We start from the raw sequence: 13,822 nt of genomic DNA, 5'->3' as shown, positions 1-13,822 counted from the left end.
ACCTAAACAAAGGACTTTTAAATCTATATGAGCATGAATATGAGCTAAATGGATGCAAGATGTAAGCTAGATATGCAAGATTAATCTAACATGATTTAAGCAATATATGAATATTTAAGCTAAATGATTTAAAAAATATGAAATAACTAATATGCAATATCTCAATGCAAATTCTCAATGAACCTAGAGCAAAAACAACATAATAACAATATATTCTCCGGGATTTTTTTTCAATGAGAGACGAGAACCTGAATTTATAGAAAATTCAGAAAGAAACCAACGATTGAGATCAAATGATGATGAACAGTTAAGATTTTCCAAGAGGAAGCACAATCTAGGTGAATTGATGTGATTGGATGCTTTTCTCAGTTTTAAAGGAAATTGAACTAAAATTAAGATAAAATCAAGAAAAAACTGATTTATTCTCTATTTCATTCAATTTTGAGATTTAATTGTTTTAATTGCTTTTGTTTGAGATTATTTATCAATTTTTAATTTGTTTTTCAAGATTATCTCCAATTGATTTCTTTTCTCAATTTTTAATTCTCTTTTTTTGTCAATTAATTCCTTTTTTGAAGATTTGTGCTCATAATTTCCAATTCCTCTTTCTTGATTTGTTTCCTTTTTTGAAGATTTATGGCAATTTTTATTTATTTTTCAAATTAATTCCTCTTTTTGATGATTTAATGGCAAATTGATTTATTTAATTAAATATGCAAAAGATATTTAATTAAAATAAATAAGATAATTGTTTAAAATGATTTATTTGGAATGATCGATTAATTAAATAAATATTTAATTAATATTAAGTGATTAATTTTTCCATGTGAAATTGATGATTTTAGAAATTAATTGTGTGCTCAAGATTTATTTAATTTCCTTTGGTTAGGACCTTGGTGCGTTGTCGAGATTAGGGGCTCATGGTTTAGATTACCATTTTTAGGGTATTACAGTATCTAGTGAATTCCATTATGAACAATGCAAGACACCTAAATAAAACTTGAAAGGAAAATCAGAATCAATGCAATGTAGGAAGCATCGAGTTTGCCAAAATATAAGGTGATGAAATAGGGTTCACTAGTTTTTGTGATTTCAATTTGGGGCCAAAATAAGGGGAACAGGGCACCCTAGGCATCATGCTACCTCCAAAGCACACTCAAATTGGGACTTGAGGTCATAAATGAGGAGAAGATCACAGAATGATATGTTGAATTTGGTTGTGATTAGCGAAACCGGATGTAGGAGGTCATACATGCTAAAATAGGGCCTACTTGAGTAAGAAATTGCGTCAGGATGCAATTTACGATGCTACATTAACATCAATAATGTAGCTTGATAACTTATTATATGATTATTATTTGTAATATAATTCTTGGTAATAAAATCATCCCTATGAGATTGACCCTAAATAATACTCATCTTCTCCTACACCATATAGTTATATATTTTATACACTTTATTTAGAGGCATACATTTAGTAGCAAAAATAACTCCAGATCTAGATCCATGAAATATTTTGTTAACATATGATGCAAAGAATGAAATCTTTCTCCAATACTCATTTTTCTATTGATCATGATAATTTATGTTTGCCTCGTCCATATGTTCAATGTAGTGGCACTATACCAATACATGTTTTGGCATATAAACCATGACTTGTGTGCTAAAGTAATAAATGCAACTGTGTTGTTTATGTTCATGGCTAGGTCTACTTCCTTTCCCTAATTTGATAACTAAAGAAGGATCAAAAGGTGAGACAACATTTTCCTTGATGTCCTATGAACAAATACTTATAAAAATCATAAACAAATTTCAAACTATCAACGTATGTAGTTAACCAGTTATCACTCTTGTACTTCACAATTATTAGTACAAACATTTGTAGTTAGTTAATTATTCTTGCATATTGTATTCCAAAAAAAATTAATTCTTCTATTTTCATTAGAATCAACAAGAGATTTCAATGTGCACTCTTATGAAGGTGGATTGGATAGAAGTTCATCAAGCTTTCTACCTTGATAAAATCATTCAATTTATGAGCCTCAATCCAAGCTAAAAATAATTGCAGGCCTTGAAGGATATACATCTCCCATGAAAGGTCATTATATGAAATATATCCACTAGAGGGGTGTTGAATGACTTTATCTATGATGCAAGAGCAATTGATATCCATATAGTAGATTGATCATACATATATTATCACTTGAATATAAAATTACTAGACACAATATTTCACACTTTGTTGAAATTATATATGTTTTTATTATGAATTTCAATATGCATACATTCTTCTCTAGGAGTTAATTTTGAAGGAGAGTGCATAGGTTTAACCATGGTTTTGATTTTTTTTTTTTTTATTGTTTTGGTAGATGAATCATGATTTCCTAGGTATTATTGGACTCTATATTGAATTCTTTCACATGACATGATAACCAGTAGAACATTACCCTTACATTGATATTGCAAAATTTAAAATTGAACCTTAAATGTTTCACTTTACTAGAGTTCCATCTATCACACTTTTGACACAATAGTTTGATAGGCCAACTAAAATTGTTGTCCAACATGAAATACTTGACTAACATCAATTCTCTATATCTATTGCATCTAAATGCTATATAGCTTCTTAGTTTATGGTCAAGCTTCTTAGTTTAAGTTCAAGTAGAATTCAATTTGTAATGAAACAATTTCTAAAATAGAAAAATATAATAAGAAATATGGTACAAATACTTAATACTAATATACTACTTCAACAGGAAACCTCCTAATGTTGTTGAAAATATACATGTCTTAAAATAATAATTATAAACTAGTCTTTCTTATGATTTATATTTATTGTCACATGAATATCTTTAAAAATCACAATCTACATTAATACCTGTGAATTTTTATTTTTTTATAAAATAATCATAATCTCTTAAATTACCACTCACCTATAAACACTATTAAAATATTATAGACAAAAATATTTATAACCTCAATAATCCTGCCATCTAAAACAACTGTTAAAAAATAAAAATATATAATATTTAACATCCAAAATTATGACTATCTACCATAACGTATTTTATGGATTCATAAATCAGGTTCAAATTCCAACGCAATCATAAGCAAGATGAGTTTGTCAATGCTGTCAGACGAGTAATGCGCGAATATAATTGAAGAGCACTTTGCTCGTGGCTTTTCACATGAAATACAATCATAATACCAGATATTACGTGATCTCTTTCTTCTCAACAAAGTTTTTTTATGTCTATTGCTCGACGTCAGAGACAAACTGAGTAACGGAAAATGGAAACAATGCTAACCGGATGGTAATTAATTATAACGTCAGATGACAGATGAGCAGCAGAGCTGAGAGTTACATGAAACGGTAGGCATGGATCTCATGTTTGGATTACTTTCGAGATTTAACGTCACTCATTTCCTCTAGAACCTCCATTATCATGCTTAAATTTGGCATCCATAATTATGACACTTATACACAGGTCAGAAAACTGTTAAAATGCTGAGCTTACACATCATTAAATAGAAAATCCTTTTTCACTACGTTAAAAGCATGTTATTGGATTCATACTCAGGAACAGTTCCAAGTTGAACAATCTCATTCTCTACAGCTTTCTACTGAGTAATCGTAAGAAGTTGTAATTTGTTATAGTGCCACCAAAGAGATGGTGGATATGAAAACTTGTGTGTTTTATTTGATAGAAATAGTGTCTGTTTGTTCAATGTTGGTATCCTGTCAAGCTGGTTTTATAGGTGACGATGGAGGCTGGCAGGAGGGTACTGCCACATGGTATGGCCCTCCCCCTCCGGATGGGGATGGAAGCGAAGGTAATACTAAATTCTGTATTGTTGCTCACCTTTTTCATTTAGTAATTTTAAAATGAAAAGTGCAATAGGTACTTGTTGTATCTATACCAAAGAATAGGCAACTCTAACTGTTAATTGGATAAATAAAAGGTAATAGAAATAGTGTTGAAAGTATGCTTTATTCAAATTAAAAATGGATGAGTCTTATATGGGTCAGTGGCATAGTGGTAGAGCATTCCAGCAGCAGAAGAAAGGTTCTAGGTTGAAGTTCTAGTTGATCTATGAAAGTTCAACATGTTATCAGTGTTAGGTCAAGCTAGGAGCCCCAAACATTCTATTGGAGTGATTTAAGGGGGTGTTGGAAATAAGCCACATCTGATCCAAAGATGGGCTGGTCTTATAAGCTTAATGGCAGAGTACTTCAGTAGCAAATGGAAGATTGCCATTTGTCTTCTAGCTGATCCATAAAAAGTTCAACAAATATTCTATCTATTAGAACTTCACCTCAATTCAAAGGGAACCATTTTCAAAACACAATTTGTATAGGGAAGACATGTTTTTAAAGTAGAGAGGCGATTGACATAAAAAATTGATTTACATATTGTTTCAAAGAAACAAGAGATGTCTTCTTAAATAGGTTTTTAAGTTCCCTGCTCGACTCAAGGGTTTTTCAATAGCTAGATCAGGTCTACCATCGTGTAGGTATCGTCCTGTTATATCGGCTATCAGATTCCCTTCAAAACTTGAGGGGCTCGCCTTCAAGTCGTTTAGATGGTGATTAATTGTCTCGAGTTGCTCATGTTTTGATGTATTTGAATATAGATACCAACAAAACCTATTATGTACAAGATTTATGGTCCCTTCGAAACGATCTTACCTCAATGAAAACAATTTGATTCACATATTGTATTTTGACCTAGCTTTTCCCACATACTCTCCTTGGCATAATAGATAGAAGAATTCAGTTGGTTTTTTACTTCCTCTTGTTTTGTTGTCAGCAGGTGGTGCATGTGGATATGGAGGACTAGTGAAAACAAACATGTTCAATTCAAGAATAGCAGCAGTGGGTCCAGCCCTCTTTGTTGAAGGGAAAGGCTGCGGAGCTTGCTACCAGGTATTAAACTGAGTTAGTTTTAGCATTGACTTATCCTTTCTCTCTATGATGGGTAATACACTAGTGTAGTCCACAATGAAGTTGATCTTAAAAAATCCAAGTTAACATTTGATCTGGTAAAGGAGTATCTAATAAATGAAAAAATACAGGTAAAATGCAAGAGTGGAATATGTTCGCAAAATCCTGTTAGTGTGGTGATTACTGATGAATGTGGCGGATGCAACGAAACACATTTTGATCTTAGTGGCAATGCCTTCGCCGGAATGGCATATCCTGACAATGCTACGGAGCTTCTTGATGAAGGTCTTGTGGATATCTCCTTCAAACGGTATAAACTGATTTCGTATCACACAATTTAGTTTCTTTTTTCTTTTCTAGGGGTTTTATTGACGAGATGGTTTATGATTATTTAGGGTAGCCTGTGATTATGAAGGAAATAACATCACCTTCAAAGTTAGTCCACATGCTACGGCTTACTGGTTCTCCGTGCTGATTGAGTATGTAAACGGAGCTGGTGATATTGGGTCTGTCTATCTGCAGCAGGTAGTCATTTTCAAAAGTTTTTAACTTTTGATTTCTCATTCATTTATGTGTTATGAATTAGGGTTTGAAAGAAATTTATGTGTTTTTCTTGCAGGCAGCATCTGATGGGTGGGAAGAAATGACAGAGCAGTCGGGAGCTAAGTGGGCTTTGGATAGCGGGTCATATCTGAAAGCTCCATTTTCTATTCGCGTGGAATCTCTTTCCTCTGGAGATATACTCACTGCATATGAAGTTATTCCAGAGAATTGGAATGCTGGGGATACATACACATCACATGTCAATTATGATCCAACCCTCCTGCAAGAATTTTAAAAATACAAGCATATTAGTAACTAAATAAATAAAATAATAACAAAGGTGATTTGGGAAGCAACATCTGCAATCAAGCTTCTTTTATGTAACTCATCGCATTTATATAACTATGGCACACAGACTAAAATTTTTCTGCTTATTTATACAGTATTTATACCCAAAAGACTTTTATGTTATGACTTGTTTTCGCTTGCCAAAACCAACAAAAAAAAAACTAATAGGTAGCTCGTTTGAATTGCTGTTCTTAGTGCTGTTGACATCTTAGGAACTTAGTTTTGGACAATCTTTATCTGAAATCATAATGTATATTTGGTTGTTTTTATTTTATTTATTAATTCAAAAAGTTTGTGTTCTGATTTTCAATTTAATTAATAAACATTAAATAAATATAGTTATTGTAATTTCTGGATGAGAATGGTGTAGTTTTATCTTTCAACTCAACTTCACTGTTAACTACATGAGATTTTATAATAGATCTTACAAATTCAACTTTTGTCAGTCAAATTAATTATAACAAGTGTAGATATTCAAATACTTTTATACAGATATATTTTAAGGTTTGGTATTTTCCAATATATTCTTTCTTATGTTTTGTTATTTTTCATATCAAAATTTATTAAGTTAAATTATTATAAATATGCAAATAGATTAATTAAATAAATAAAAAGTAAAAATCATTTTATTTTTGCTTTATAATTATTTATTGAAATCTCAAAACACTATTTTTTAATAATTATAAATCATTATAAAAAAAAAATATTTCAATTTAAATCTTAATTTATAATTACAATATAATAAAAACAAATTAAATTTAATTTTACTATCATTTTATTGAAGACACAACCCAAATTCATTAAAGTAAATCTAAACAAATAAGAACATATTTTATTTATTTATTAACTTGTTTCTTTTATTATAATTGTTTAAACATATTATATAATTTTTCTTATTTTTATTTTAAAAAAGGTGAGTTATAGACTCAATAACTAGCATAAGTAAACATTAAAAATCTAATTATTTTTTACAATTGTGGTACTATTATATTTATTTTAGTAAATTCATGTATATAATAATTTAATAAATATGTAAACATAATTAACTCTTGGTAGATTAGATGGTAAAGCCATTAAAAAAAATATAGATAATGATCATGAGTTCAAATACCTTGAATTTGCTCTACATGTTGTTAGAGCTTAAATTTATAGTTCCCACTAAATAACATTGTATTTTAACAATGTTGCCTCTATAATTAATCTTTTTTCTAGCTTTTCATTATTATATTTTTTTATTTCTTTATTTGATTAGTTTTATTTATACAAATTTTATCTATATCTATGTGTATTTAGAGGTCCTACTAACCAACCTAATATTTTAACATTCTTAAATCTATAATTAATTTGTTTTTATCTTTTCATTCATAATTTTTATTTATTTTATTTATAATTTTTTCTATATCTATATGTTTATTAATATGTTCCACTGAGTAACCCTATATTTTAACATTCTAACCTCTATAATTAATCTTTTATCTATCTTTTCATTCATAAATTTTTTATTCTTTATTTGATTTGTTTAACTTATATAATTTTTATCTATATTTTTTTTAAAGGTCAATTTTATCAACGAATTCATTAACATTATTTGCAAAAAATTAAATTATTTTCAAGATTTTAAAATTTCTCATACTCGAAGAGAAGGTAATGTAGAAGCAGATATTTTGTCCAACTAGGGGTGTGAGTTGGACCAACAAGTAGTTCGTTGGTGGGACATCAATGGAGTTGACGTGGCCTGGATGGATTAAGTCATGGCAAGTGTTGGTTGTGTGTGTGCCTTTGGTGGGAGGTGTAATTGATTAAAAAGAAAAATTCCTTATATTTTTACATGTTCACCTTTTATTCCACACTGCCACTGTCCTTTCCATTATTGCAAGCTATCATTTATTGGAAGGATGTAAGGTGGCATGTGATTTGTCATGCGTTTGAGCTCGAAATAGATTTCGATTTTGAATTTTCTGGATTTTTTTGGGCCTTTCTTAATTAATGCATGTCCTTGTTTTTGAGTTTAGAGAAAGCTTGTATTTTGGGTGGCCTGGTGTGGTGTACAAGACTAGAAGACTGGAAAATAGTGAGTAATCTCCCTAGAGCTTTATTTGTAAATATGGAGGCTCATTTCACCCTGCACTCCATCAAACAAACAATTGGCTTTCAAATCACAGATAAGAATTTGGGTGGCATTTTCCTCTTTGATGAGGAAGAGTTTCTTGATATTATCAAGAGGTGGTTGGGTAATGAGTTTTTGGTGTTCGAGTTCAAATACAGAAAGAATATGGACATAATTTGGATGCTGGTGGCCTGGGGACAAACTCTTGTGACGAAATCGAAGGTTGAAAGGGTGGCAAAGGCGTGTGCTCCTGCACATTCCTTGTGTGGGTTGGTTTCTCTCTTGGGGAGAGTGGTTCCTGGATAATGTCTGCGACATCCATTTGGTGAGGGTGTTATGCCCGATCACATAAATGTGGAGTGTTGACCATTTGTACTTTGGAGAGATGGTGTTGACGGAGTTGCAAGGTCCAAGGAGGCTCATGAGGCATGGGAGGACTTAATTATTTTCATTCATTTGACTGAAGTTGAAAGGAGAGTGGGTCGAGAGGCAAAGATGAAGCAGGGCGAGGGTAAGCGTATAAATCTTGAATCTTAAGATTATTGAGTGAACGACCCTAGGATGAAAAAGAAAAACAAGTAGGGTTGTGTTTTAGGGCTTGTTTCTTTTTGGTAGTATTAGCTCTAGTCTGAAACTCTATGTTTTTAGCTATGGTTGTCTGTATGCAGACCTTCTATTGGAGTTTCTTAGGAATTTAGTTTCTTAAACTTTAATATTGCTTCTACATCTGGGGTTTATCCCTGTAGTTTGAATATATTGAACAATGTTCATAGTTCATAATTTAATATTAATATATAAAATATATTTATCGATCAATTTTTTTTAAGGTGTGTTTTTAATCCATAAGAAGTTGTGGACAATGAGTCCACTCTCATATATTAAAGAAATAAAAACAATGGTCACAACTGCCCTTTAATAGGGGTGCATCCAAATGTCCTTGACAAGGGATAACCACAAAAAATGGGCCTATCTGAGAAAAAATAAAATCTTACTATTGTCACTTATGGTAACAAAATGTGGCTATGTGCAGGATCATGGTGGGCCAAACAGGCCCTTAAATGGCAATGAAAATTAAAAAAATAAAGTTAGGCAAGTTGTGGGGGAGTTTCTCGTAATCACAATAGTAGGCTTGTCTCTATAGTGACACTCCCACTATGTACTCAGAAAAACCACTTTGTTGAGACAAATGCAGCCTACATTGGGCTTCAACTTTCTATTCGTGGAGGGCATAAAAAGGCCTGGTTAGAAAGTGACTCTCTACATATCATACATTGCCTGATTAAAAAGATGCCTCCCAACTGGACAATCAAACATTTAATCCAAGAGTGCCTCGGTATGATTGCCAATTTGGATGAAAATCAAATTACCCATGTCTTTTAGGAAATCAATATGCCATGTAGATTACGTGAAAAATCTTGGTGTGTTAAATGATGAAATTCAATGGTGAATGGCTAGGGAATCCTTCCCAATTCACTTGTGTGAACTGACATGAAGGGATGTCAAAAATCTTGCCCAATGGCCAAATATTAATTATGCCATCGATTCACATGAGTAAAGTCATTTCTAGAAATAAGTGGATACAAATTTCCAAATTACTCTTGTCTGTCTGGTTTTGTATCCACTGGTTCGGGTTTGGTATTATTTTTATGAATATTAAAAGTTGCAAAGGTATTCTTTCTATGGGGGGAGATAAGAACATAATGAAGTCGTCTTCTTGCCAAAAGTGGGAATAGAACAAGGAACTATGGACTGAAATTGTGGATGGCAGTCTAGAGCCCTACCTCAGAAATTTGCATGGCTAGGATCACAGGTTGATGGATGAATTTATGAAGATTTGGCATAAAGGCATTCTCCGTGTATGGTGCAAAATTTAGAATTAATGAGCCTTTCATAGCGGAGATTATGGATTTAAATATGGAAGGAAAAAAGTTCTATAGAGAGAGGAAGGCCTCAGAGTAAGCTCTGTTAATCTTCTACGACAAACAGAGTGAGAAAAATGCCTGATGGGGGATACAATAGGAAAGATCTCATGAATCTTTGGGCAGACATGGCAGAGATTATAATGAGGTACATCACTCTAGACGACCGCTATGCTAGCATTTTTTCCTATCATTTCACCATTCTAAATCATTTTAGGCATGATAGGAAATTTCTCTTCCTTTTTATTTACTTTCTTCACTTGAGCATAGCCTTTTAAATCATGCCAAAAACAATGAAAATATTGTTTTTCATCAGGGGTTAATCCTACTTATTATGGAATACGCCAAAGTGCACGAGGTAAAGCTCTCCCCTGTTGTGAAAAACCCTAAATCCTTGGCTAGCCATGATGTGCATGTTGTTTCAGATATCGAGTTTGATGAGAAGGAGGAGGGTGAAGTGGCCATGAACTGGAATGACCTCCATGTGTCTGATGACTCAGATTATCATTCATTGGAGGATGAGGGCCCCTCACAAAAAGCTACTCCTAGTACTAATAGTAACAGTAAAAGCAAACAACTTAATTGACATGCAACCAAAAAGTTGAAAACCCCCCACTCTAAACCACAAGACTTGGGCTTTCAAAGCTCGAAAAAGTAGAAAATGGGGAAAGGGGTGGAGACCAAGGGTAAAGGGGATGATGAAATCAAAATAGATATCCCCCTTAATGTGGACTTGGGATGAATGGTGGTGGTTAAAGTTGTTTGATTCCTCAGATTGATGAAAGTTTGTTATGGCATAGAAGGATGTGTCATGTAAATTTTGATTGCATGGTTAAGATAAGTTCTACTCAAGCAGATAGTGAGAGATCTTCCTAAGTTGGTAAAGCCTACTAATTTTGTATGTAAGGAATGCCAATTAAGGAAGCAGACAAGTGTTACTTTAAAAAAAAATAGTATACTTCTAATGGAATATTGGATCATGTACATGCTGATTTGTGTGGTCCTTCTAGAGTGAGAAGCTTGTAGAGTGACAAATACTTCATGTTTCTAATTGATGACTATTCAAGGATGATGTGGGTTACTTTCTTAAGGGAGAAGTCTGAAGCATTGGAGAAGTTCAAGATTTTCAAAGCTAGGGTTGAGACTCAGACTGGATTGAAGTTGAAGTGTCTGAGATCTGACAGAGGTTGCGAATTTACTTCTGATGAGTTCAATTCTTTTTGTGAAGAGCATGGGGTGGAGAGATAGTTATCTTCTCCATGGACCCCTTAGCAGAATGGTTTTGTAGAGAGGAAGAATAGGATAGTTTAGGAACCTTCTAGAACAATTATGATTGAAGGAAATATTCAACATATCTATTGTAGAGAAGTTGTGAGTATTATTGTATATACCTTTAACCAGGTACATATCAAAGGTGATACCGATAAGACTCCTTATGAGTTATGGTTTGGTCATGTCCCTATAGTTAGATATTTCAAAAAATTTGGTAGTAAATGCTATATCAGAAGAGATGAAGATCTGGAGAATTTTGATGCTAAAAGTGATGAAGAAATCTTTCTTGGTTATTCTACTAAGAGCAAGGCCTATCGATGTTATAACAAGAGATTAAGGAAGATAGTCAAAAGTGCTAATGTGAAGGTTGATGAAGGCAATGAGAGACAGATCATATATTGCGGATATGATTCAAATGATCAGGATGTCAATGTAGGTAAAGGAAAGCAAGTGAAGACCCAGGATCAAGTGCAGGCTGTTCTGGAAATTCATGAGAATGAAGGTGAGACAGGTACAAGTGCTAGTGCAGAAGTAAGAGTTCAAGAGTCTGGAAATTAGGAAAATCCTAAGACTCCCAGGTATGTAAGGTTGAATCATCAAGAGAATTGGATCATAGGTGATAAGAATAGAGGTGTGATGACTAGGAGAAGGATTGTTGAACAATATTGCTTCATTTTTAAGATTGAACCTAAGGATGTCAATGAAGCCTGTAAAGATAAAAATTGGGTTAAAGCAATGGAAGAAGAATTGAACCGGACTGAAAAGAATAATACATGGATTCTTGTTCTCAAACCTAAGGATAAAAATGTAATTCGAACTAAATGGGTGTTTCAAAATAAGTTGAATGAGCAAGGTGAAGTGGTTAGGAATAAAGAAAGACTTGTTTGTAAGGATTATTCTCATATGGAAGGTATAAATTTTGAGAAGTTTTGGTAGCTATAATTGAAGCTGTTAGATTATTTCTTGCTTATGTTGCTTACAAAGACTTCAAAGTTTATCATATGGATGTCAAGTCAGCCTTTCTTAATGGTGAGTTGGAAGAGGAAGTCTATATTGAGGAACCAGATGGATTTCAGTTGATAGATCAAAAGGATATGGTTTGGAGATTGAAGAAAGCACTGTATGGATTGAAGCAAGCCCCAAGATCCTGGTACGCTAGTTTGGATAAGTATTTGATGAAGCTTGAATTCAATAAAGGTACTGCTGATAGTAATCTATACTTCAAAATTGATAATGATGACATCTTGATTGTTGAAGTTTTTATTGATGATAGTATTTTTGGTGGAAATGATGGTTTGTGCAAGAATTTCATTGATGATATGCAGAATGAGTTTGAGATGTCTATGATTGGTGAGATCATGAAATTCTTTTTGGGATTGAAAATTACTTAGTTGGATAAAGGTATTTTTATATCACGGTTTAAGTATGTGAAGGAATTGTTGAAGAAGTTTGGTTTGGATGATGCAAAGCCTATTGGTACACGTATAGTGATGAGATGTAAGTTGCCAAACGATGATGATTCTCCAAAAGAAAATCAGACTATCTATATAGATCTATAATTGGCGGTTTGTTGTATTTAACTAAGATTAGACCGGATATTATGAATGTTGTTTGTTTTGTTGCTAGATTTCAAGTTGATCTTAAGGAATCTCATGTTGTAGCTATGAAAAGAATTTTTAGGTATTTAAAAGGGATAGCCGATTTTAGTTAGTGGTATCCTAGAGATGATGATTTTACTTTGAGTGATTTTACTAATGCTAATTGGGCAGGTGATGTTGATGACAAAATAGTACTAGTGGTGGTGCATTTTTCTTGGGTTAGAGATTGGTTTCATGGATAAGTAAGAAGTGAAATGCTATTTCTCTATCTACTATAGAAGATGAATACATTCATGCTACTAACAATTGTACTCAGACGGTATGGATGAAGCATATGTTGAAGGATATCAAAGTTTCAGTTATTTTTGATGAGCCTACTACTATATGGTATGACAATTCAAGTGCTATCAACATTTATAAGAATCAGGTGTTGCATTCTAAGACCAAGCATATATCAATCAAGTTTTATTTCTTGAGAGAGAAGGTGAATGAGAAGGAAGTCATATTGGAGTATGTATCTACAGAGGAATAGATTGCATATATCTTCATGAAGCCTTTGCCTAAAGATACTTTTGAGTATCTTAGATAAAATCTAGGGGTGATTGTCCCTTCTAATGAGAACTAAGATGCATGGAGTTGCATCATTCCGGTGGACTTCACAGAGATATTTTATGATCTAGATTGATGAATGTATCTGCTACTCAAGGGGAGTAGTAACTGTATGGTTCATTTGTTCAGATTTGGTTGTTTGTCTAAGGAGGAGAGAATAATGTTTTGCATATGTTCATTTTGCATTGTTGTCAAAGGGGGAGAGAGTCATGTGAAAAACCCTATGAGGGAGAGAGTCCTCTGTTGAGTTGTGTGTAAGACCTAAGGGGAGATTGTTGAGAATTATGGAGAGATTGTTGGTTGTTGATTTCTTTCTTTGCATTGATTGTTTTTCACATTCATATGTTGCCATCAATGCCAAAGGAGGAGATTATTGGATATTGTTGAGAATTTTGCTAGAATGATGTGTTGTCATTGATGTCAACATATTCTTCTATGTGTTCCAATGTTGCAGTTAGATTAAATGAGCTGGTTTGGCCAT

The 13,822-nt window shown here is 32.8% G+C and overlaps 1 protein-coding gene across 1 annotated transcript; it reads left to right on the top strand.

Annotated features, from left to right (window-relative positions):
• The first annotated feature begins 3,573 nt into the window (after positions 1 to 3,573).
• On the top strand, positions 3,574 to 5,922 carry LOC131057719 (expansin-B3). The gene is made up of 5 exons (XM_057991880.2): positions 3,574 to 3,834; positions 4,815 to 4,927; positions 5,077 to 5,255; positions 5,341 to 5,470; positions 5,565 to 5,922. The coding sequence occupies exons 1-5, from the start codon at positions 3,672 to 3,674 to the stop codon at positions 5,781 to 5,783; spliced, it is 804 nt and encodes a 267-aa protein (XP_057847863.1). The 5' UTR covers positions 3,574 to 3,671; the 3' UTR covers positions 5,784 to 5,922.
• The last annotated feature ends 7,900 nt before the right edge of the window (positions 5,923 to 13,822 follow it).

Source organism: Cryptomeria japonica, chromosome 6 (genome assembly GCF_030272615.1).
Source record: "Cryptomeria japonica chromosome 6, Sugi_1.0, whole genome shotgun sequence".
NCBI lineage: Eukaryota > Viridiplantae > Streptophyta > Pinopsida > Cupressales > Cupressaceae > Cryptomeria > Cryptomeria japonica.
This window is presented reverse-complemented; position numbering and strand designations above follow the sequence as displayed.

What these genes read in the sequence shown, in the direction of transcription:
- LOC131057719 (XM_057991880.2), top strand. Translation starts at nt 3,672, where the DNA reads ATGGTGGATATGAAAACTTGTGTGTTTTATTTGATAGAAATAGTGTCT. An exon ending in GGATGGGGATGGAAGCGAAG is followed by an intron (nt 3,835 to 4,814) that starts GTAATACTAAAT and finishes TGTTGTCAGCAG; the next exon opens with GTGGTGCATGTGGATATGGA. An exon ending in GTGGATATCTCCTTCAAACG is followed by an intron (nt 5,256 to 5,340) that starts GTATAAACTGAT and finishes ATGATTATTTAG; the next exon opens with GGTAGCCTGTGATTATGAAG.